A 26,444-nucleotide genomic window follows, 5' to 3' on the forward strand; every position below is an offset into this window, starting at 1 on the left:
CTCAAATCTTTTGCCCATCTCTATGTACGTCAATAGAACACTTTGCATAATAATCTCCGCCTACCGTCTTGGGAGAAACAAATCTCTTACCTGCCCCACCTCCCACACAGACGCTCTGGTTGATGTGATAGCATCATGTCGAGGAGACAGTGTGTTTTTAATTGTAAAGGCAAGTTTGTTTTATTGCCTTTGTCTGCGCTGATCTTCATTTACAAACACGTCATTAAAATGAAGTGTAACTCTGTGAATACTCAACCTAGAGACATGAGAGAGATATCTATAGAAAGCTTGACATGTCTTCTTTAAAACAAGTGCTGCTAACAGATATTCTGTTAAAGTAATCCATATGGAAACAACGCGATGTCCGTTTTTCACGTCTCCCGTCATTATATTTAATGTGACCACGCCCCAGCGCTGAACGCGCTTATTCAGATTCAAACTGAAGTGCGCAGCTTGAATACACCCACACAGAAGAAAAAGCAGCGAGACTGTTCAAGTTTTTTATTTTACTGTTTGCTTCGCGGTGAGAGGAATAAGACATAATTCACCCCAAAAAGATGCTAACGCATTGTTTACCGTGAAGTTGTGTGCGGAACAACCAATCAAAACTGAATATGTCAGTTGACCAATCAGAACACAGTATGCTACCGAAAGGTGGGGTTTAATGAAACTGAATCTTTTGAACAGCTTTGCGCGAACCGTTTGGGGATCTCTGAGAATTGAGGTAATTTTAAAATGATATTTTGACAAAATGACAATGTTTTTTAACCTTGGATGGATTTAAACCTTGTGTACAGGACTTATAAACAGTGATAGGTAGCTTAGAATTTTCATCTTACTGGCTCTTTAAGGAAGTGCAATATCACAGGGGTGCAAATGTGATACTAATCTTATACACTGGCACTCTACGGCCATTTTTGACCGAAATATTTTATATTTTGAAATTTAAAAAAATCGTAGCTTCATCGGAATGAGATAACACTTGGTGACTTTTGTCACGTTACCAATATGAACACACACAAAAAATCATGGACATAATTTGGATATGTTAAAGAGTCCAAAAAAATAAATAAGTCAGACTTACCTTCTTCGTGGTCAAAAATGACCGACATAGGAAATGAATGGGAAATACGAAAAAATTTAAAACTCAGTGAATCTTTTGGTGATACAAACTACATATCAGCCACTGGTCAGGAAAAAAGTGTGCAGCAATCAAGGGGTGACTCTCTAGAATATCAGGAGTGAAAAATACACACCAATCAATAAATGGAAAAAATACAAAACGGTCTCTCTCTCTCTCTCTCTCACACACACACACACATACAGAAATGAACCAGTAAGACTGCAAGAGAGCACATTGTGAGAATATGTGAAATCAATAAATGAAAACGAAAAAACAAAACGCTTGTTTCCTTTCTATCTCTCTCTCACACACACACACACACACACATAAATTAACTGGTGAGACTGCAAGATAGCACATTGTGAGAATATGTGAAATCAATAAATGAAAAAACAAAAAAAAAACAAAAGGCTTGCTTTCTCTAGCTCTCTCTCTCACACACACACACACACACACACACACACACACACACACACAAATGAACTCCTAAGACTACATCAGAGTTATTGAAATAAAATCAATAAATTATAAATCAAATAATCCAAAAGAGATTCTCTCTCTCTCTCTCTAACATTTATTGAAGTACTTTGAATAAAATATTAATTACAAAATGTGTATATAGTGTTTTGAATGATCACTTTTAATGATCAAATACTGAGTAACAAAAATGCTTTCTATGTGTTCCCTTTCTAATAAGATTTTAATGTTTGACTGTCATAATGTAAAACCTGATACTTATCTAACCAAAAATATCTAAACCTAGACAAAAAGTTATCTTTTAGAATGTCTAGATATAGATCTAAATGCAAAACCTAAAAAAAAATGAAGAGATGTCTAAAAAACTATGGGAATCCAAAAGCCTCTGTATACAGTATATATTTTATATATATAGGGCGCTAATTCGTAGGTTACACAACATTATACAAGTTTTAATTTTTTTAATCCCTCCAGTCCAATTCTATATATATATTAAGAATTTAATATTGTGTCATTTTAGACATGATGTCTTCTGTTTTGTTAAATTTTGACAACCAAAATATAAAGACAAATCAGAAGTGTTAATCAAGGAGCAACCCACAACAGCATTTAAATACTTAATCCACGTTTTGAACGAATTTGGTGAACCATTTGCCACGTTGAACCATTGGCCATAGTCGTGTTGGCTTTGAAGTGGCACTGCATGTCATCAATGTATGACATCAAAGTAACGTGAGAGCGATTCAAAAGCACAAAGAGTCATCTGCTCTCTAAAGCTCTTGTGGTTCTTTGATGTCACACATCGATCAGTCTGATGGTGATGACCCGCTTCAAGTCGAACAAGCCTAATGATTCAATGAACCATTCATAAAGAACCATTTACTTCACTCCTTAATAAATCGCCATTTGAACGAATCAAACTGATTAATATATGACTCAATTACTTAATCATTAAGACATTTACCACTACCTACTGGCAGTTTTAATTTATTATTTAGAGTATCATTTTATTAAATAAATAATTTAATATTGTCATAGTAAGTATAATAAAATTAAGACAAATAAATTTAATTATAGTTTAGCCAACCAAAAATGACAATTCTGTCATAATTTACTCACATGGTCCAAAAGAGTATTTGCAATAAATTTGATCAAACAAAATACTTTTTGTAATCTCTGTTTGATGCTTTGCACAACAATGACTTTAAATGATCTTTTCAGAGTAATTTCTCCAAATTTGATGTGCGATTAATTATATTAATCACCACATCATGTAAATAATACAATTATTATTATTATTATTATTATTATTATTATTATTATTATTATTATTATTATTATTATGATGAATACAAAGTTCAGAAGAACAGCATCATTTGTTTCATGATAAATGTCTTTATCATCACTTGTGTGCTAAATAAATGTTTTAGTTTCTATATATACTGACTCCAACCTTTTGAGTAGTATAGTGTACTGTATATTGTTACTCTTGGAGTAAGACTGGAGCAATGATGCTGAAAATGAAGCTTTGATCACAGGAATAAATTACATTTTAAAATATATTTATATGGGATTTTTAATGACCACAGAGAGTCAGGACCTCGGTTTAACTGCTTAGCTTCAGTGGGAAACCGGTCTTGGGCTCCAGGGTGATATGGCTGCCGGCCCTAATATCTTGATGAGCTTGTTCAGGTGTGTTTGATTAGGGTTGAAGTTGAACTCTGCAGGACTGCGACTCTCTAGGACTGAACTTGCCAACCCCTGTCATAGAACATAAAAACAACAACAACAACAACAAAAATATCCTGGCATTGTGAGACATTTAGATGCTGTGAATGAAACTTCATATTTTGGAAAATGTCTAACTCATAAAATGTGTTAGTTATGTGGAAACTAATAGAAGTAGGTTAATAAAAAAAGACTTACTCATGTTTATGATCTCTGCTGAATCAAGCTGCCACATTCTTCTTATTTGAGGTGAATTCTGTCTTATTTGGTACAGTCTTGCTGCTTTGCTGTGATGTGGGTTGTTTACACGCCGGGTGCTTCATGTGGATGATTATAATATCTAAAGCATGCTCAGCGTGTGGGTGTGGTCGCATTAGATATAATGAAGGGAGATTGAAAGACTGGACATCACTTTGGTTTCATATGGATTACTTTATCTCAGAATATTTGTTTAGACACAGAATATTTTAAAAGTAGACATGTCAAGCTTTGTCTTGTCTCTTTGTTGAGTACTTGCTGAGTTACAATTCATTTTAATGATAATAATAATTTATAAATGAAGATCACGCAGACCAAGCTATATAGACCAAGCTATTTATCAAAAATTCAAACTAGTTTTATATTTTAGACATCCATCAATTAGTGATGAAAAAATAACCTGCTGGTGGAAACAATATGAGACTATGCTTCCGCGACTGTCAAGAGCGCTCTCTATGGTGTTTGGTGTCCAGCAACATGCGTGTCGTCATCGCAGCCGAAGTGTTCTCTGTTAAAATGCATGCAATAGGCTTAAGCTTGCCGCAAAGCATCAGAAAAAGTTATTACCGTAAATGTGTCGAGGGAAAAGAGGAGGGTGATATTTTAATTATTTACAAAAAAAAAATTCTGAGTCTGTCGCAAGGATGAAGTTGCCGAACTCACTTGCCACCTCTTCATTCGAAGTGTCTTTAAAAAGAGGTGTATCTTTACGGATTATGATTATAATATTTATTTTTCCGTTAAGTAGTAATTTAAAGCTTTCTATATATTTTTAATGTTTTTGAAAGAAGTTTCTTCTGCTCATCAAGCCTGCATTTATTTGATCAAAAATACAGAAAAAACAGTAATATTGTGAAATATTATCACAACTTAAAATAATAGTTTTCTATTTGAATATACTTTAAAAAATATATATTCCTGTGATGCAAAGCTGAATTTTCAGCATCATTACTCCAGCCTTCAGTGTCACATGTAACATCCAGTCAAAGTCACCTTTATTTATATAGCGCTTTAAACAAAATACATTGCGTCAAAGCAACTGAACAACATTCAATAGGAAAACAGTGTTTCAATAATGCTAAATGATAGTTAAAGGGACACTAAGTAGGAATTACTCCCATCTAGTGGTGAAATTGTATTTTGCATTCAAACTAATTTTGCTCTCCAGCGCCTCGCTTTTTCAAATGCGCGTTGCATCTACGGTAGGCGATATGTACCAAAAAGCTTTGACAGGATGTCTTCTAATAGCACTTCGTCGAGTTTTCCTTCAGGTGAACAGGTGTGTTATTTCAAACAAACTGCAACATGACAACTAACAAACGAATGTTACAGTATGAATTACTCACTGTGGAAAACATGAAATATTGTAATTAGTAGATATGTCTAATTTATTCGTTATATTTTCTGAATTATATGCATTGTTAGATATAAAAAAAATATTATAATATAGATTGTAACACTGACTTACCTGTCGAGAAGAAAACTGGCCACTTCAGCGTCTCTTTTGAAATCTTTATCAAGCATTAGCTCTTTCCACCTAGAAAAAGCTTCCCCGACATTAACTCTTGTTTTCTGTAATCTACGGTCACGTTTCCTTTTACGTTCTATTTTTTACTGTTTTGGCGACAATGTTTTCTTCTCCTGTGGCGCGGCATATGTATGGTCCATAATAAGAATGCAATCCAGACTTTTAAACTTGCCGGTGCAGTTTCAAGCGCCTCTCACTGCTCTGCACCTGCGTTTCTAGCTCTGACCGAAAACGCGCTGTGGAAATGCGTTGGCTTAGTACTTTTTGTCCCTCTCTGCTATTATAGTTTTGCAAGATGGCGGAACTACATGGAAGCCTCCGTCGACCTACCCGTCCCATGTATATAAAGATAATAAATTCTTCATTTACAAGGATTAGTTTAAACATTGGCATAGGTATTTGTACACCATTGAGGGCATATTTATGAATAAAAATATTGATTTTAGATAATAAAATACCTAAAAAGTTACTTATTGTCCCTTTAAAGGCAGCTCATCATTGAATTCAGTGATGTCATCTCTGTTCAGTTAAATAGTGTCTGTGCATTTATTTGCAATCAAGTCAACTATATCGCTATAGATGAAGTGACCCCAACTAAGCAAGCCAGAGGCGACAGCGGTAAGGAACCGAAACTCCATCGGTGACAGAATGGAGAAAAAAACCTTGGCAGAAACCAGGCTCAGTTGGGGGGCAGTTTTCCTCTGACCAGACGAAACCAGTAGTTCAATTCCAGGCTGCAGCAAAGTCAGATTGTGCAGAAGAATCATCTGTTTCCTGTGGTCTTGTCCTGGTGGTCATCTGAGACAAGGTCTTTACAGGGGATCTGTATCTGGGACTCTAGTTGTCCTGGTCTCCGCTGTCTTTCAGGGCAGTAGAGGTCCTTTCTAGGTGCTGATCCACCATCTGGTCTGGATACGTACTGGATCCGGGTGACTGCAGTGACCCTCTGATCTGGATACAGACTGGATCTGGTGGATACGGTGACCTCGGAATAAGAGAGAAACAGACAAATATTAGCGTAGATGCCATTCTTCTAATGATGTAGCAAGTACATAGGGTGTTATGGGAAGTGTTTCCGGTTCCGGTTTACCTAATTAATGCAGCCTAAAAATCCTTTAACGGATTTGGATATTAAAAGCATATTAGTACGTTATGTGTAAGCCAGGTTAAAGAGATGGGTCTTTAATCCAGATTTAAACTGCAAGAGTGTGTCTGCCTCCCGAACAATGTTAGGTAGATTATTCCAGAGTTTAGGCGCCAAATAGGAAAAGGATCTGCCGCCCGCAGTTGATTTTGATATTCTAGGTATTATCAAATTGCCTGAGTTTTGAGAACGTAGCGGACGTAGAGGATTATAATGTAAAAGGAGCTCATTCAAATACTGAGCTGCTAAACCATTCAGGGATTTATAAGTAATAAGCAATATTTTAAAATCTATACGATGTTTGATAGGAAGCCAGTGCAGTGATCCAGTCTATAACATGATCATTTAGAAATCATTCTAATATTCTGATTTATTATGAGTATTGGAAACAGTTCTGCTGTCTAATATATTTGATGAATAAAAGGTTAAAAAGAACTGCATTTATTCAAAAAAAAAAAAAAATCTAATAATATATATTCTATATAATATATTTTCTTTACTATCACTTTTTATCAATTTAACACATACTTGCTGAATAAAAGTATTGATTTTATTAAGAAAAGAAAGAAAAAAATTACTGACCAGTAGTGTATATTGTTATTACAAAATATTTATATTTTAAAAACATAGCTTCTTTTTTTTTCTTTTTTCTTTCTTTTTATTCATCAAAGTATCCTAAAAAAATATCACATGTTCTGAAAAAATATTAAGCAGCAGAACTGTTTCCAACTTTGATAATGAATCATCATATTAGAATATTTTTTAAAGTATCATGTGACAATGATCCTAAAAAATTCAGCTTTGCATCACAGAAATAAATGATAATTTAAAGTATAATAAATTTAAAAAAAAATTACATTGTAATAATATATCACAATATTACATTTTTTCTGTATTTTTGATCAAATAAATGCAGGCTTGATGAGCAGAAGAAACTTCTTTAAAAAACATTAAAAATAGTCATGTTTCCAAACTTTTGGTCTGTACTAATATATATATATATATATATATATATATATATATATATATATATATATATATACACATATACACATACACACTAAATTTAAGGCTTGTGCAAGGCTCTAGACCCTTTACAGGTCCGATTGATGTATTGATCATATGTGTACAATCAAAACTGAAAGTGTAATTTAAATTCTTTTCAGTGTTATCATGCCACAAAACGCATATCTGCATTTGTTGATTCCAGAGCATTAAAAGCTTAAAAGGAAAAAAAAAAAATTCTGTTGTCACTAACACAGCGTAGGAGACACAGCGGTAGAGGTCAAACAAGGGTTTTATAATGAGACTAATAGTGAAAAATGAGAAGGTTCTGAAGACTTAGGCCGGGTTCACACCACAAGCTGCAGTAGAGCAGAAGCAGTGCGTATTTTTTCCGGTGCCTATGTTAACAGATGAGAGCGTTCACACTTCACGCAGAGGCTGCACGGCAGAGTGTAGCAGAAGCAGAGCAGAAGCAGCAGTGCCGTGATCGTTTCGGCTATTTTTGCTGCGCTGCTGACGCTCAGTTAGAGTGAAAGTACACCTTTGATGGACAAAATAAATATGATTTGACACAAAAAGTGCTCTAAATGCACAAAATAAGCACATCTAGGGTGTTTTAACAAGAACTGGAGTATGTTAGGAAAGAAAATTAATCAAAAAAATATGTATAGAAGATAAAGATAAAGAAAAGAAAGAAGATAAAGTGACAATGATCATGGCCAAAATACACATGTACTGAAACGAAAAAGTAATTTTGCATTAATGATATCTACTTTGTTTTTAGCAAATTACATAAAACATTTATGATATTTAAATTCACATATTTTTCGATTTATATATATATATATATATATATATATATATATATATATATATATATATATATATATATATATATATTAGTGCTGTCAAAATTAGCGCGTTAACGCATTCGATTAATTTGAAATATTTAACGCGTTAAAAAAAAAATAACGCAATTAACGCGGTTGCAGTTTTTTTTTATTTCCAGTTGTGGCCTATGTGTGTTCAACGTGCAAAGAAATATGGATAAGACCAAGGAAGGACTTTTAGACGGAAAGTTTCAGTATAAAACTCTGCCGGATTACTCTTCAGTCTGCCACAAGAAACATTACTCTTCATTCAGTCTGCCACAAGAAACAGCAACATTAAAATCATGAACTCAAATGTCATTGTTTAAAAAAAAAAAAAAACAATGACTGTAACAGTGCGTAAATCAGACCTTTCTGTAACGCTAACGTTAATAAGCTTAAATGAAAATAACGAAATAATTGTGTAGCGGAGTATTTTTTGTACACAGTGCCGCGAACTGTCAATCACTCCTGTACGCGTGCATCACTGTCCTCCTCGCAGCTGCAGCAACTTGCGCTCTCTCTCTTCATCAAGCTTTAAAACAAAAAGGGGACAAAAAGATCGAATTGTCTTTGTGCATAGGCTATAGATTAATTAGATGAATCTCTAAATTTGTGGCTTGCCGTCTACGGTATTTTTTTAGAACTTAGAAAAAAGATGCTGCAGCCAATGAACCGCCAGCGGGGGCTGCAGGACGACTCAACCTCCGCAGACAGTTTTTAATGTTTATCAGACAATAAATACTCAAGATTTTGCTTTAGTATAACTCACAACGAGTTTCACACACCTTCTCCGGCCACGTTGAGTTGTTGACACTTAACAGTGGGAAAAGCGACACATGCGCTATTCACTTGTATAACTTAAGGGTGAATGGGTAATGTAGTTTCTGCTCTGGGTGGGATGAATTAGGAAGCTTGCATTGTGAAGGGTGCTCTGAAAATCGGCAGTGCAGGTAAAAGATTAAAACCTCTATTAAAACAGATGTCCAAATGAGCGTACCGGTACGCTACAAGCACGTTCTGGGCGCACGGAGAGGTGGCGGTATGCTCAAGAGCTATATTTGGAAGTGGCGGTACTGAGTACTGGTGCATACCGGCCCACTTAAAGCACTGGCAATGACTATTCTTTGGAATTTTTTTGCAGTCCACTTAGAATTCAACATGGAAATCATTTTTGTTTTTTATTGGCATTGATTGTTTTGAAATTCACATGGTACTTACATGCCTGTGTTTTTATTTCTGTAATAAATATGGCTTTCAAGCCAACAGTGAATTTGGAGGATATTGATGGTTTATTGCAGGTATGTTGTTTACATGAGAAAATCTGTGTTACAAGTTAAAAAAATTCCAATAAACAATCATATTTTGAATTTAAATAGTTTCTTTGTCTTGAGTTTACATTAATTATTTACATTTTACATTTACATATCCAAAAAGTTTCAGTCTTTTAATTGCGATTAATCGCGATTAATCGCGATTAATTTTAAAAAATTGTGCGATTAATTAGTTAATTTTTTTTAATCGATTGACAGCACTAATATATATATATATATATATATATATATATATATATATATATATATATATATATATATATATATATATATAAATATAATAGGGGTGTAACGAATCACTCCTTTTCTCGATGCATTGATTACAAACCCTGACGATTCATATGCATGGATCTTGAAACATGATTTCTGAATCGTGAATCGCCAATCTCGGACAGTAATCGATTCAAAACGCTAAGAATCGAATGAATCGCGATTTCCATAGCGATTCAATGCTTTCAAAATATATACACATTAAATTACTACACGCACAAATTAATCGAGACCTTGAACAGTGTTCGTGCTTCTTATCTGTCATTCACGTGCTCCACCGCCTGAGACTGTCACAGGATTGCGCTCGCGCTCTGTGCAGCTGATGACGTGCAATCTGTCATCAAAACTCGTGGGCTGTAGTAGTAAAATGAAGTCGTTTTTTCTGTATTTTGTAAATGGCTCTCTGCATCTTACCAACGGCGTTACCTGAGCAGTCGAAAGCTGCGTTTTTATTTCACGGTCAGAGCAGAAATGTAAGTGTCTAAATCATACGCACAGTTCTATTGAATGATAAATGTGTTTAAACAATGCGGATGAACCGAATGTATGAAGGAAACTGTTAAAATAACCACAGCATGAACAACGACCTTGAAATAAGAGTGCAAGGTTAATCTGAAAGAATTGTTTGTAGATTTAGCAAACAGACATCTGGCTCGTTTTCTCTCAGAATCATCATTCGCTGATGGAGAGGAGAAGTTAAATAGCTACTATAGCATTTTATTTTCTGAAAATTAGATAAAGAAGTTTTCACACTGAAAGAAAAGACTTGCCAGGATTTATCTGCAGCTAAACTGAATTTATTACAGTACAGAAACTATAAAGTATATTTTCTACCTTATTCTGTGCAGAAAATTTAAATAATTGATAATTAAATGTAGAATCCAAATCTTTGGTACTTATCCTGCTTGATCTGTCCGCTGCTTTTGACATGGTTAACCACCAGATCCTCCTATCAACCCTACTGGCAAATGGCATCTCAGGAACCACACTTCAATGGTTTGAATCTTATCTATCAGATAGGTCCTTTAAAGTATCTTGGAGAGGTGAGGTGTCCAAGTCTCAACATCTAACTACTGGGGTGCCTCAGAGCTCAGTTCTTGGACCAATTCTCCTCTCTGTCTACATGGCATCATTAGGTTCTGTCATTCAGAAACATGGCTTTTCATGGATCAGCTGACTTTCTCAGACCACATTGCTAAAACTGTCCGATCCTGCAGATTTGCTTTATTCAACATCAAGAAGAAGCCCTTTCTTTCGGAACATGCTGCACAACTCCTTGTTCAAGCTCTTGTTCTGTCCAGGCTGGATTATTGCAATGCTCTCTTGGCAGGTCTTCCAGCCAATTCTATCGAACCTTTACAATTAGTTCAGAACGCGGCAGCAAGATTAACTTTTAATGAGCCAAAAAGAATACACGTCACACCTCTGTTTATCAATTTGCACTGGCTTCCAATAGCTGCTCGCATAAAATTCAAGGCATTGATGTTTGCCTACAAAACTACCACTGGTTCTGCACCCATTTACCTAAATTTGTTACTTCAGATTTATGTGCCCTCTAGAAGCTTGCGTTCTGCAAGTGAACGTCGCTTGATTGTGCCATCCCAAAGAAGCACAAAGTCACTTCCGCTCTGCCTACCTGCTGCTAACGCGCTGCTTCCAATGTACTGCAGCTTGCGGTGTGAACCCAGCCTTAGCTTGCTGTGACAGTTCTTTGCTTTCATGCAGTGCCCTTATGAAACAAAAATATATTGCAGTATATTGGAAAATATCATGTAATATATTAGGCATATATTCTTATATATATTCATTTTTTTCCCAATATATTGCAATATATTGAAAGCGGCAATCATTTGTATATTTTGCAATATATTATATAATATATGTATCATCAATATATTATTAAATGTATTCAAATATATAAAATATTAGAAAATAAAAAGGGAAAAAAAATATACTACAATATATATCAATATATTTTAAGAAATATATTGGTAAATATATTTTCCTTTCGTAAGGGTGGAAAAACTGGAACGTCTGAGGTAAGGAAACACACAGGTAAGTCTATATAGAGTTCACCTAGGTTCAAGTTTGTTTAAATTTTGGAACACATGGTGAAAAAGACTCTCTGAAGTGGGAAGGCCTTTTAGGGGTATCAACTTGTATGCCTTGGAGAAATGATCCATGACCACGAGCACACATGTGTGACCTTCCGAATTTGGGAGAATTTGGGAGGCGACTTCAACAGGGCAAAGACAGAGCAGGTGCGGACATACCTGATGACATCCTTGGCCATACCACACCACCAGAATGGAGCTTGAATGAGCTAGAGGGTTCATTGGCTGCCTGGGTGTCCAGAGCCCAGTACTTCACAAACTAAGCCCAGAGGGGTTCATCGCTGGAAAGATTGAACATATGTTTTCCCTTCTGACAAGGCTGATAAGGAGGGTTGGATGGAGAATGGATTCAGGGTCAGAGGGTAGATCTGGAGTGTGTAAATGGGAGAGTGCATCTGCCTTGGGGTTTTGGTTTCTGGGACAGTAGGTGAAAATGTAGATGAAATGTAAGTGTGTAAAGAACAGGGCCCATCAGGCTTGATATGGGTTTAGGTGTTTTGAATCTCTTAAAGTACCGTAGTTCTGTAGGTTCTCGTGGCTGGTTATGACAGTGGATGGGAAAGAGGCTCCCTCCAGCCAGTGATGCCACTCCTCCAGGGTTAACTTGATTGCCAGCAATTCCTGGTTTCCTATATCATAGTTTTGCTCTGCAGGGGTCAGCTTCCAGGAAAAGTATGTGCAAGGATGGAAACGGGGAGGCTCACCATGGTGACTAGCAACCATTACTATGACTAGCAACCATCCCAGGTACCCTAGCAACTGCATAGCAACACCCTAGCAACCACCCGGGGTATCCTAGCAACCTCATAGCAACACCTTACCTATAATCCCGGGCACCCTAGCAACCGCATAGCAACAACCTAGCAACCATCCCAGGTAACCTTGCAACCGCTCTAGTAACCATCTCAAGTACCCTAGCAAGCAAATAGCAACACCTTAACAACCACATCTGTGTTCTAGTATATATCTATCTCTGACAAACTGTATTGCCTTTTATCTTTTAAAACTACTTTAAATTTCAAACTATTGCACACTGAAAACCAGCAAAGTTAAAATGTTTAATCTTTTCTAACTTTCTGGTCCGGCTTTCTCAAGGCAACTTAAAGTTTGTCTTGGCAAACTTTTTTATCTAGTTAATTTTGCTTTAGAAAGCCAACTTACTGAAATTCTATTTAAACTTATTAGGTTGGTTTTCGTCCATTGTCTGAGCTAGGATGTCATGTGCAGCTATTGTGTCATGTACCTTAACTTAGTGTCATGTGTGCTACATATTGTGAGGATGGCTGCATGTTTCTTCATGGTGGGTATTCTACTTGTGGGAAGAATATGTTTGTTGAATGTGTTATCGATAGATGTGGTTAACTCTGGGTGTAGGTAATGTGTGTTTTAATGGTGTAGTGTATGTGTGGACAGATCTGTTTAGGTCTGTGTTGTATCCCCCATTTTCTAGTATGTCACTGAAGACTGGCTCTCTGTATCCATGGCTTTAATGAGGGCGTGTCCATGGTCTAATCGGGGTCGGTCCAGCAAGGCAGGAAGTTCATAAGCAGACAGTCAGAGGCTGTTTGGCATTGCTGTGTGAAGCTGGTGTAGCGCTTTTAACCCTTTCCTTTATAGATAGATAATGGAGCGCTCTGAGTTTGTATGAATAAACTTTATCAAATATTGTGAGCTAAGTGTGCTTATTTACTCACTTCAACTTATTCTGTGTAACTGTGTTTGTTACTTATTTCCCTGGGTTCCCTTAAACTTTAAAATAAATTCACAAACATTAATAAATTAGAATTTTAGGATTTACCTTCAGTTAATAAAGTAATTGTTTTACCAACAAAGAAGTCTCAATGTATATGTATATTTCCTTTTTAACTCAAATTATAATAAACTTAAAACACTCAAGTATACGGTAAATAAAAATTTTACTGGATAAAATGTAAAAGGATCACGTTTGAGGATTTTTTTCTAAATGTAAAATAAAATAATTATTTAAATAAGCAATAGGAATTTCTCCAACTAAACACACAATCCATCCGATCAAGATAGATGTTCAGTCTCTATAGTTAGTCCATTCGCTGTATTAGTAAATTGAGGCTGGAATTAACACAACCAAAAATATTTTGTGGAGAAAAATTCTTACCCGTCTCTGTAGTATAACTTTCTGTTCTCATTTCGACAACACATTAAATACATAAACTACTGTAACACATTATAGCATTAGTTACACTATATCTTTAGTGAAACAATATCACACCAGATGATCGCCGATTCTTCCTCGTTAAACTTTTCTGTCAATTCTTCTCGCCCCTTTCACCTTAATCTAGAGCGTAGATTGGACACCCAACGTGGACAAGTGAATACGATTGGATAAACAATAGAAAATGAAAATACAAAAATAATAAAAATAATAAATATCAACTTAACATAGAACTTATCCACAACCATAGTCATTTATAAAATGCACATAAAAAATATATATATATATATGCACATGAACCTGTCATGTTCTTGTGCTTACTCAGCAATGTGCATGTCTGAGTGTTGTTGAGGCAGGTTTTGTTGTCACTTACCCACCCGAGTTGCTCTTGGATGAGTCCCGTGATTACCTTTGGACATCTGGTTGGATTTCCAGCTGTTCTTATTTTTTTGGTTTCTTGATAAGTGTGGCTGGTCCCATGGATTTTTCAAGTGGTTGGGCTGAAACGGTCATGGATATAGGTGTCATGTTCTCTGAGCTCTTGATGGAAGACTCTGGTGTTGTGATGCCACTGGGTGTCGTCCAATGCAAAGCTTGTGTCTTTGTTGACAGAGTTCAAGAGTGTGGAGGTTATGTTACCTTTCTTTTAGGTCATCTTCTGCTTTATTGTAGTCCTTCTGTGTTAGATCATGGAATTGTTGGATGGTCATGGCCACGACGGATAGATGGTGGCTGACTCCAGGGTACAGATTTCTTAGGAAGAGGCTTTTGAAGTTCACATCCTCTTCAAGGTCAGGTTGGTTGTGTGCACCAAAGTAGGCTTGTCCAAGGCAGTTAACAGTCCATGTTCAGACTCAGGGTCTGTAAACTCTTTAATCAGGACCTCACGAAGCCGCTGGTAATTTGACTTTGTTTGACTGGGCTGTCGATCTAGGAAGTTTCGTACCTCTGGACTGGACGTGGCTCTAAGGAGGTATAACCGGTCTCTGTAAGTCATATGAGGTCTCATTTCCATTTGATATTCGATATCTCACAGGTAAGCCTGAATGTCGTGGCCCTCTATGGAGTTTGGGTTGAACCTGCTGGTGTTTTCAGACAGCTTGTTGAGGTCTTCGATGGTCATCCCATGTGCTGCTGGGATCAGGTCAGCTTGGATGGGAGGTTTTCTTTCGTTGACAGGAAAGGGTTGTGTGGCGGAGGCTCCTTTCGTCATATGGCAATTCTTGGACGTGGGACTCTGCTCTGCTCAGCAGTGCCGGGGCTAAAGGCTCGTCCACACCAAGCACGAAACTATAAAGATAACGATAAACATATAGTTCTAAAAATCTTTTTCAATATTAAAGAATAGCAGAGTCCACACTACAACTTTAACGATAAAGGCATAGAGAAACTGTATCATTGGAAAAACTTTCAGAAGATTTTTTCCAGCTGATGAATGATACAAACATTGACATCCAATCAGAATCCATCCTGCTATAATGAGCTCGAGGTTTTAAAGCAGCAGACGCACATGCGCTTAGAATAAATAGACGATATCGTTCGCTGGTGCGGACGCTAATATCGTTATCTTTATAGTTATCTTTATAGTTATCGTTCTTGGTGTGAATGGGGCTTTAGAGATGTTTCTTTCCTTGGCTCTTGTTTCTGCTTGTAATCATATTGGAGTTCTTTTCTGACCATGTAGAGCTCATTGTTGGTATCGTCTAGTTGTTGGGTCAGATTGACTGTTTCAGTTCTGTACATTTCGAGGTGGTCTTTCAAAGCACTGATTTCAGAATTATTGTCTCTGATGTCATTCTTGGCTTCCTCTAGTAGCTGTTCAGCATACTGGACTCTGTTTACCAGGTCTTTCTGAGCAGCCGTTGCATGTTGCTGGTCGAGCTAAGCTTCTGCCAACTTGTTCCGTTGTTTCCTGCTCCCTCTCACTGGGTGCTTTGAGTTGATCTTGAACTTTCACTTCCAGCTTGTCTATGCGATGTTGAGCACGTTTCATCTCCTCTTGAAGGTGGGTGATGTACTTGTCACTCAGTTTAAACTGTGTTGTTAAGGCATATATGTTTGAATGGCTAGAAGTATTCTCTGGATGTTGTGTATTGTTAATTGTTTTGTGATTGTATGGCGAGACCAAAGATCAATTTTCCGCTTGGGCTGAACAATAAAGGTACTACTAACTAATATCTTAGGGAGGTGATCTTGATTAGCTCCTCATGGTTGTTCTGGCTTAAATCTTGGCAGTCTGCGGCATGTTGGCAAGCTGGAGAGAAGAGAGTGACAGATCTGTGTGATGTAAAAGCCTATGTGTGGTGGGGCAACTAAGTGTTGTGTCAGTGATTGTGAACCACTAGTGAAGTGTGGTGATGACTGTGTTGGTCTCAGGGTGTCTAAGTAGACTAGAGATGTGAAGACTTTGTCACTCTAATGAGGAGGAGGAAAAGAGAGAAAGAGGTGAAAAACTAATTCAATGCCAAGCAGTTGTCAGTTTTTCAAATGAGGAAAATACATTTTTCCCAATTAAATGTTATCAATAAGGTAAACATTATTATTAAATCTCATGTTTTGGACAAAAGAATACAATAATAATGCTGATATCTCTTTCCTTAGTCTGACAGGATTGACACCGTACACCTTACAGTTGCACCGCTCACCATGGAGGCTGTGAAGGTGACAGTTGTTCAACACTGTTACGAATCAGCTCAAGGGGGAAATATGAATAATCAATCATAACTAGTTATGATAAATTATAAATATTTAGATCCACTGTAAGTTTTTACTTGACCTATAAGTGTCAACTGTCTGTCAATTCTAAGAACATTAACTTACTGGTTAAGGAAAAAAACTTTCTTACTGTACAATACTACTCAGAGCATGTAGCTAAAATCTGCATGATTGTGGAACTTCAGATATGAGCAAACAATGAACAACTCAAGTGTGATACAAATAAGACTTTATTAACTACATAAACACTTAAACTAGTCAAACATACACACACACACACATGCATACAGTTAGCATAGTAACAGTAAAAAGAAAAGAAATAAATACATGAAGCTATGGTACAATTTGATATTTAAAAAAAAAAAAAAACATTTTAAATTCAATTTATGCTTTTAGCAGACACTTTTATCCAAAGTGACTTACAGTGCATTCAGGCTATCAATTTTTACCTATCATATTATCATATTATTATTGATATTAATCAGATCTACAGCCTGAAGGAAACATCAGTTTCTTAGTTCAAACAAACATTTGTAAAAGGTGCATATGATACTTAATATATCATTTAAAAAGACTAAGTTTGATACTTGCAAGTCTCACCTGTTTGATAAAGAGTCCTGATGCACTTTAGGGCTCCAGTTGATCTCTGCTGAAGAGAATAGATGAGACCAGTTCGAATCAGAGAGATGAATGAATAGTCAAGGCCAAAGCCTGGCACATGCTTAGCATGGTTTTGAGAGCTCTTAGCTCAGCATCTTCTCCTGGAATTCCTGAATCTTAAAAGAATCGCCTGATCTGTTGATCAGTGATCTATATAGGGGGATGATGTCACACCCTCAGGATTTGAATGAGCCAATGAGGAATGGTACCTTTTGGAGGGAAGTTTTACAACTCTTTGTTTCTAGTCTGGTGTCTTGCATATGAAATTAGATTGGGGGGTTCAAGAGAAGAATCTTTATGATTCTTATAAAACTAATGTGTCACATAGGCATCAACATATAATACACACTCTCATTTAGATCATGAAAATATGAACTCATAGGAAGGGTCCATAGACCCTTTGGTTAGATGAGGAGGTGTTAGATATTATTTGTTAAATGTAACATAGTTGTGTGTCTGATTGGTCCAAATGATACAACATGTATCTCCATTAAATTGATCTCAACGTTGGATGAGATGCAACAACTTGCATTGCATTTCAAAATGTAGGAAGGTTAGGAAGAACAAAGGAGAGGTTGATTACAATCAAATTCATAAGGATGATTCGTATTCTTTGACACGATTGTGTATTTCATTCACTTAGAATTGATTGATGGTTCCTAAATGTCCCTACAAATGTTAAAATTGAAAGTGAGTTGCCTTTACTCACAGAGGAAGAAATGGTAAGAATTAATGGTATTATTAATGGTAAAATTAAAAAGTATTAAATGGGCAAAATAAGCAAAAATGAAATTAAATAGAGGAAATCAATAAATAAAACAATAGTGGTTAGGTGTATAACCAAAAAAGGAAGAAAGTGGGGTAAAACGCAATAAGTACAAGTCTGAATAGAATATATTAAGTTGGGTAATAAATAAATTAGGTAGAATAAGTTTACTTAAACTTTCAAAGTTCAAGGCTTATTCATTCCTAAAATAATGAGACCCAAAAAAGAATACTAAAAGTAATGATCATATGTAATGATCTGAGGTGAAATTTGAATGATTCAAAATAAATGTAATGTTTCAGTTAAATTTGAATTTGACACAATTAATAATTGTGAGTCAGTATTTCCCTTTCTAATAAAATAAAAATAAGTTGTATAGTGAGAAAAGGGAGAAATAAGAGCAATAAAGAGACCATCAAGTGTTAGTTGAGATGTTTAAAGAGTTAAATCACTTTAACATTGCCCAAACAGACACCATTCAACCACTGGATGTTAATGCTAATGGCTAACCTTTGTTGCTAGTGGCTTTAGCATAGACTTCAATGTTAAAACAACCATTTCATTAGCTTAGCAATACCATGGAGTTTGTTTACACTAGTGACGATTGAGGACTATTCTTAATTCACTATTTATTTTTCTTTGAATTACAGCAGTTTACCTCCATTCAGCGAACGGTGACTGAGATATAGCTTTTGAGAGGCACCAGTAAAATCAATTCAGCTATAAACAAGGCATTACAAAAAAGAGGAACATGTTCAAATTCTACATTATTGAACCATCTCAGATGTAAACTTTTAGTTCACTTACTGCGGTTTAAGACTGAAGTGGCAGATTTGAGGTCATTTAAGTGGTTGCGCGCTGCTTACGTCATGGGTCACACACGTCTCAACTCAGCTTCTCATCTATCATCCGGGGCAAAAGAAAAGATTAAATAACTTGGTTTATGCTCATTTTGATTAAACTGCCTGCATTCTCCACCGTTAATATGTAAGGGAATCATTTAAGATTTTAAAGGTAATTTGAACAGAATCACTGTTTCTCGGCTGATCACTAAAACGGCCAGCAATTCATTGTACGAGCCATTTAACATCAAATCTGCACTGGATATTAATATCCAATATATAGTAAAAACACTATTAACAATTGCACAATAACAAGATCGGCAGTTTAAGACATTAACGTGTAAGCAGAAAACACAAGATACTTCTCTTTTCAATATGAATAAGGCTTTATTAGATAAATCTAAGACATATACACTAATCTAAAACAAGAACACACACTCACACATTCACACAAGTTGCAGGAAGATAGAAAGTTAGGAAAGGATGAGTTTGAGAGTGAAAATGTGGAATCCCAAGTTTACAGCAATACGTGAAATTGCATAGACATTAAAAGCCATCAATCACTTAATTTACCCTCGCACTAAGATCCTCAATGAGGTTAAAATCATATTAGATACACCAGTAAAGATCAGAGTCTGGAGGTTACTTGCATTGCCTGTGTAAAGGGGGTTTCACAAGGTTGCTGATTGGCTGGAACTTCAGTAGTCATTGAAGTGTCATCTTGGGAAAACCTGTGGTTGGGCGTCTTCTGATTATGCGGAGTTGTGGGCTAGTTAAAGTCGAACGGGCACTCGAGGTCAGACTAGGAGGCATGTAGGAGTTGCAAAACTTAACTCAGAACACGAAACTCTCAACAGAAAAGAAACTAAAGTAAAAGAACAGGAGTAACGTTTGACGAGACTATGTGGTGTTTCTTCTCATCGTGGCTAAGTAGCAGCAGGCGTGCAGGCCGAAGCATGCTGGAACCACGCTCAAAGAACGCTGAAAGTGATGACTAAAAGCATGGCTGAGAGCAAAAGCTAAGCAAATGCTAAAAACTAAATTTGATGGTGTCTTGAGTATTTAAACTGGCCTTTTGGCCACACCTTGAATGTTGTCTTGAACAATTTGATATTGTCTTTTCTCAGGGTATCATAAATTATATGTTATCTTGTCAAGCATGTGGTCCAAATTTCCATGCTCTTGCAGGGTATAATTTTGGATATGATTTCTATAACAAGAATATGATACATTTGACACATAACTGATGGTCAGAAGCATTTCAAGCAAGCTGTGTCTAGGTTGTGTTCCCTGGGGTTCCACTAGATGTCCCACTTTCTCACGGTGTCTGTCACCTTATCACTTCCTGTTCCATTATTTGGTCACCTTCTTCCTTGTTGTGTAATTGATTGTTCCCCACCTGTCTACTGTTCTGTTGGTTCTCTCTCCTCGTTCCTTGCATCACGAATCGTGACAGAAGGACTCCGTCAACACGAGAACCAGCGATATGTCGTTTTTTCCGTTCCCCAGCCAAGATGGCGGAGCGGAGAACCAAGTTTCTTCGTTTGACCGCCCTCCGCCAAGAGGGCAATGGAGTGGGTGCCCTGGCACAGGTCTTCTGGTCCCTGGCCGAGGGTATGGGATACAACAATGCAGCACTAAAAGCACTGTTTAATGATTGCCTGGATGACCCTTTGCCTCAATGGGAGTTGAAGGGGTTGGAGATCCTGGACTTCTGGGGGTTTACCCATTACCTGCGCCATCGTGCTCAGTGAGATGCAGCAACCACGCCTGAGTCTCCAGACAAAATGGCCGCCAGCCCAGCGCCACAGCACAAAATGGCCGCCAGCTCAGAGCCACAGCACAAGATGGCCGCCAGCCATCACAGCACAAGATGGCCGCTAACCCAGCACCACACTACAAGATGGCCGCCAGTCCAGCGCCACAACCCAAGATGGCCGCCAGCCCAGCGCCACAGCACAAGATGGCCGCTAACCCAGCGCCACAGTACAAGATGGCTGCCAGTCCAGTGCCACAACCCAAGATGGCCACCAGCCTAGCGCCACAGCCCAAGATAGCCGCCAGCCTAGCACCACAGCACAAGATGGTCGCCAGCCCAGCGCCACAATGTGTTTTCGATGCTTCAACCAAAATGTATTTTCGATGCTTCAAAAAATTCTAACTGACCCTATGATGACACATGGACTACTTTGATGATGTTTTTCTTACCTTTCTGGACATGGACAGTATACCGTACACACAGCTTCAATGGAGGGACTGAGAGCTCTCGGACTAAATCTAAAATATCTTAAACTGTGTTCCAAAGATAAACGGAGGTCTTACGGGTTTGAAACAACATCAGGGTAAGTTACTAATTACATAAATTTGCTATCTGGGTGAACTAACCCTTTAAGCAATGGACTGATATTCTTTTAGATGTCCTTTTGAGTTCATTTTGGTGCATCTACATTTGTAAAAGACTATCTGCCATTCCTTGACAAGGATGTTCTTTGGAGACCAGAGGTTAAGAGGTCCCCTTTGGAATTTCAGTCTGGTTCTGCTAGGTGGGGAACCTTGTTTACTCTCATGGTTTTACATATGATGGTCAGGCATCTCTTTGACCATCAATCTTGATTACTTCCCCCAAATGTGACAATCTCTTCTTCGAATTGAAATTGTCAATAATTGTTCTAATGGTGTTAATGTTGAAAGCTGTTCTATGAAAGAGTTGGTTGTTTGGTTATCTTGCTTCTGACTTGTGGCACTAGGATTTGATTTACAACATCCTGTTGACTTTCTGAGGAATTCAGCTTATGTTTCAACCATGGACATGATGGATTCTTTAATTTGTCAGGTTCAGGTCTGATACACTAAAACAGTAAAGAAAGAACATTAGTTATCTATTTTCATATTGTGCACATAATAGTACTCACATAAGGACTTAAAATTTACTTGTGAAATGTCCATTGTGTAACTGCATCATCTACACAAACCATTGTGCTTGCACCCCTAATGATTGCCATGAGTTAAATGGCATTGTTTAGTTACTTTCTGTGACTTTGTCCACAACACATCAGTGACCGTACTTTGAAATACCACACAGGGAAAAATATAAAAGGCTTGACTTTATTTGCAACCAGCTAGACAACTATATTAAAGATGTTCCATAGCCTAGCCTTTTATTAGAATAGATAATGGCAAGGTTCCATAGAAAAATACTGTTGTAGTTTTTTTTGCAGCCAGGTAGCTCACAAATGTGTACTGTGGGACCCACAGCCATTAACCAGTGCTGAGCCAAGGACCCAGTACTACCAGTGGCCACTTGGCGTAGATAAGGTCGTCTTCGGTTTGGCCTGTTCCTTTAAGGGGACCTGCCAGTAGCCCTTGGTGAGGTCGAGGGTCGAGATGAACTAGGCCATTTCCAAGCGGTCCAACAACTCGTCGACACGGGGCATTGGGTAGCAGTCAAATTCGGAGACTTCGTTCAGGCAGTGGAAGTCGTTACAGAACCGGAGGGTGCCGTCGGGCTTTGGAACCATGATGATGGGGCTGGACCATGGGCTGGGTGGTGGTTAAATTACCCCTAACCTCAGCATCTCCTGTAACTAACCTCTTCCTCGATGGCGTGTCGCCAAGCCTCCGGGACACGGTAGGGCCGCTGCCGGATGATGGTCCCCGGTGGTGTGCGGATGTCATGCTTCAAGGACGTGGGTCCGCCCGGGCTGGCGGCTGTGGGAACCAGAACCAGGACGTGGTCTCCTCGCTGGAACTGGCCTCGACCAGTTCATCCACGTTGGACGGGTTCCGCATACTGGCTGCCTGACAAAGTGGGTGGGGAAGTTGCCCGCAGGAGGCGATCGACCACCACGCACTCCACTACTTGGTGTACGGTGGGACCCCCGGCCTGTAACCAGTGCTGAGGCAAACGGGAGAGGCCGGCGGCTGCGGCTCGAAGGTCCACTTGTTGAAGCTCGTCAGCAGGCGGTCACACGCTGCTCCCTGTGGGCACAATCAAATAAGGGATTAGCTGAGTCTTACAGAGACATCTATCTCCTCTGTGTTCGCTTGCTGGGTTTAAGTAACCAGAGCTTGATGGGGTGCAGGTGTGGCCACTCAGCCTGTGACCAGCAGGTGCAGGTGTGCCTGCTCGGTTTCCAGGGCGACGCTGACGAGAGCTTGGGACACATGTAACACTATCTAACTATCTATATATCTATCTATCATCTGACTATTTCAGTATATCTACTATTTTAGCATCCTTAAAATGTGCTTGACAGAAAGACAAAAAGACAGCTTGTTGCCTTCACCCAAAACCAGCATCCCGTCAGAAGTTTAGCGTTTAGCACCCCCAGCCAACTCACACAGCCAACCCCATGAAATGTCAACTATGGACTGATAGAAGCCAAGTATCTGGAATATAAATAAAATTGAGGCAGTCAGAAAGATTCCCTGACCCACCAGCAAAGCCCAGGTATGGGCTTTTTTCTGGAGTTGGTGTCCTATTACGGGTATTTTGTCTCTAACTTATCCTCTTTAGCCAGCCCCATCAGACCTGACCAATAAAAAATAAATAAAAAAGCAAGAGAAGGTGATGTGGTCCAAGAAAGCAGAGCAAGCGTTCCAGGTCCTGAAGATGGCCCTTATGTCCCCACCAGTTTTATAGCCCTGGATTTCAGCTGAGCCTTCATTTTGCATACTGATGCTTCTGGCACCGTGTTGGTAGCAGTTTTTTCCCAGATCCAAGAGGCACATCAGCAGAAAACTCTCCCCCGCCAAGACCAGGTATGTGGCGGTCGAGAAAGAGACCATGGCCATAAAGTGGGGAGTCCTGGAAGTGATATATTACCTGAAAATATAGATTTTCTGTCAATAACGCACATCCCTGATATATTTAACGTCTTGTTTGGAAAAAAATATATAAATAAATATGAGAGGTACCCTTTTTTCCACTTGATCCCCTGTCCTTCAAAATGTCTTTACATGTTCCTGTTTTAAAGAGAGAGAGAGAGAGATAATGTTATTACAGGCCTATAATGTTATATTGTTATATTATAATGTTATACTGTAAATTCCTCAATAGTGATAGATGCCCCTTATTTGAGCCCCTACACCTGAGAAACTCTATGCACATCCTTGTATGCATAGGACTGATTTTGATGTTAAATGTACTTGATGTGAAGCATCATGCAGTTAGAGAAAACAAGTATTGAATCAGGTTTGCAGATCCCAGATATTCAAAATACAATTACTCAAATAAAACCGGGAGCACAAAAAAAAAAAAAAAACTTGAAAAGGACATTCCTATACAAACTTGCACCTTATACCCTAAAGCCATGTCCCATGTCTAGTTCTAAAATTTTGAATAACCACAGATAGGGTGGAGTAGATGTGGAAGGTCAAAGCTTCTTTAAACATGTGGGAACATGTTACTTCCTGTATTAGGACATGAAAACCTATGGACTAAATCACCATATCTGATGTACTAATATGCTTCATTGTCTTCTCTATCTGTTTTTGTTTTGTTTCTGCAAAATCTTTTGATTTGTTTAGTGCACTTTTCACACTTCCATATATTTAACCATCCCCACACCTCTCTTTCAATGTCTTCTAGACATTATATTATGTGAGGAAGCAATATTTAAATTCCTTGCATCACCACCTTTGGCTTCTGTCTCTGTGGAGCATCTCTCTGAGAGCCTTCCAGGACGCAAAGTGGACTGGAAGAGTGTTGAGAGGCTGAAGAAAAGCTGCAGCCCGCAGCAGCAGGCACTACATCTGCTTCGTCTCTGGACAGAACAAAATAAGCACCAAGACAAACTCCTCAGTATCATCCAAGGTCATCATCTATATTTGGTTTATATAGCTTTAACTTCAAAGATAAAAAAATGTGAATTCAAGTTAAAAAGTGCAAGCATTATTGATCGTTTATGCTATTTTTGTCTCATGTTGTGGGAATGTGGCTTACATATAATCCTGTTTCGACAGATTTGAGGATAGGAAAACCATAAACTGTCAGTTAATAAAAAAGTCCATAAAAGGTCAAACTATTATTTTAGATTGAAATCTCTTTCAAACTCATAATCAATACAAATCATGGTTTTCTGTTCAAATCCTGATATCAAGACGTCAGCCTGTATGTAAAATAGAATGGTAAAATGTAGTCTCCTGAAACTTTATGATGTCTGAGAAAAAGAAACAATAAATATTTTATTTTTATACAAATATAACATTTTAATCTGTAAATGCTTTGATCTTTCAGTTTATACATGTGATTACAAAGTAGGATTAATTAATTTACAGTAAATGATTCCAGACTTTAGCGCAATGAAGAGAAATCTACAAATGTCCTACTTTTGACACTATTTGCATTTGGAAATTAAACCGTTTTTAAAGGATTTTACATACAGATGTATGAACATTTGGAAGAAAGATAATAATTATTGGAAGGCTTGCTAAATATATACTAGAGCTTATAAATCAATGTGACTTGATGTAGCTTGCTCCTTAAGCAAAATTAACTATTTGTTTGTTTTGACTTCATTTACCCTCATTACATAGCATTTACATATTTGTCTGCAGAATTGTTTTTAATAGAAATTAAAAATTAACTCAAGTGCAATGTACTTTAGGTTAATAGATACTAATTCTACTTTCTCCTAGGTATAAACCACTGTGAGAGGAAAGTATCTCACTGTGCCAGTGTAAAAAACCTTACTCTGGAAGACCTTTTGACCTTGATGGAGAGTTTACCTGGGGAGAAAGTGAGCGAGGAGGATATTCGAGCCCTGGTCCGTTTCTGTCCCTCACAGCGTTACATCCTGCAGCTTCTACACCTGTGGAAGATTCAGAATGGAGCTCAGGACCTAGCCAAAGCTTTATCTCACAGTCTCCGCAGACTACATTTGAAAGGTGCTCACCGACACCTTCTTAAAATTCTGAAGAGGATCAGTCGGATTATTAATGCGTCATCCATACACCGTATGTATGAGAAGATGATTGTTAACATGATCCAGGACAACACATTTCAAAACCCAACTGTACAATGACTAATTATACTTTATCGAAGGACAATTAAAACAAGTTATTTAAGTTTAAAGCTGCAGTTGGTAACTTTTGACGCTCTAGTGGTTAATAAACAGAACTGCTTGCGTCTCGCGGAAGAACATCTTAGCCGGAACTACTTCTCTCTGTTTATGTCTATGAAGAACCACAACGGTACTGGGTTACTCCGCTGGGGTACCCCCGAAGCAATCTAAAATAGTCTGAATATAAACACTTATTATAGGTGCACCCTAGTGATTCAGGACAAGCTAAAAACACGGTTTGGAAAATGGATTCATGTTATACTTGCTTATTATATAAATTTTTTCTACATTTTGAACACAAACAAAGTTACGGACCGCAGCTCTGATTGGTTGTTTTCTTACTGGGAGCGCTCTGT

The 26,444-nt window shown here is 37.7% G+C and overlaps 1 protein-coding gene across 1 annotated transcript in view; it reads left to right on the forward strand.

The window, feature by feature from the left end:
* Nucleotides 1–26,201, forward strand: part of LOC113092971 (tumor necrosis factor receptor superfamily member 11B) — a 56,951-nt gene extending 30,750 nt beyond the window's left edge. Inside the window, exons 4-5 of the mRNA XM_026258775.1 lie at nucleotides 24,615–24,839; nucleotides 25,664–26,201. Coding sequence (XP_026114560.1) covers nucleotides 24,615–24,839; nucleotides 25,664–26,049 — 611 coding nt within the window. The 3' untranslated portion in view covers nucleotides 26,050–26,201. The remainder of the gene's footprint in view (nucleotides 1–24,614; nucleotides 24,840–25,663) is intronic.
* Nucleotides 26,202–26,444: the final 243 nt, after the last annotated feature.

The sequence above is a fragment of the Carassius auratus genome, unplaced genomic scaffold (assembly GCF_003368295.1).
Source record: "Carassius auratus strain Wakin unplaced genomic scaffold, ASM336829v1 scaf_tig00214794, whole genome shotgun sequence".
NCBI classification, from domain to species: domain Eukaryota; kingdom Metazoa; phylum Chordata; class Actinopteri; order Cypriniformes; family Cyprinidae; genus Carassius; species Carassius auratus.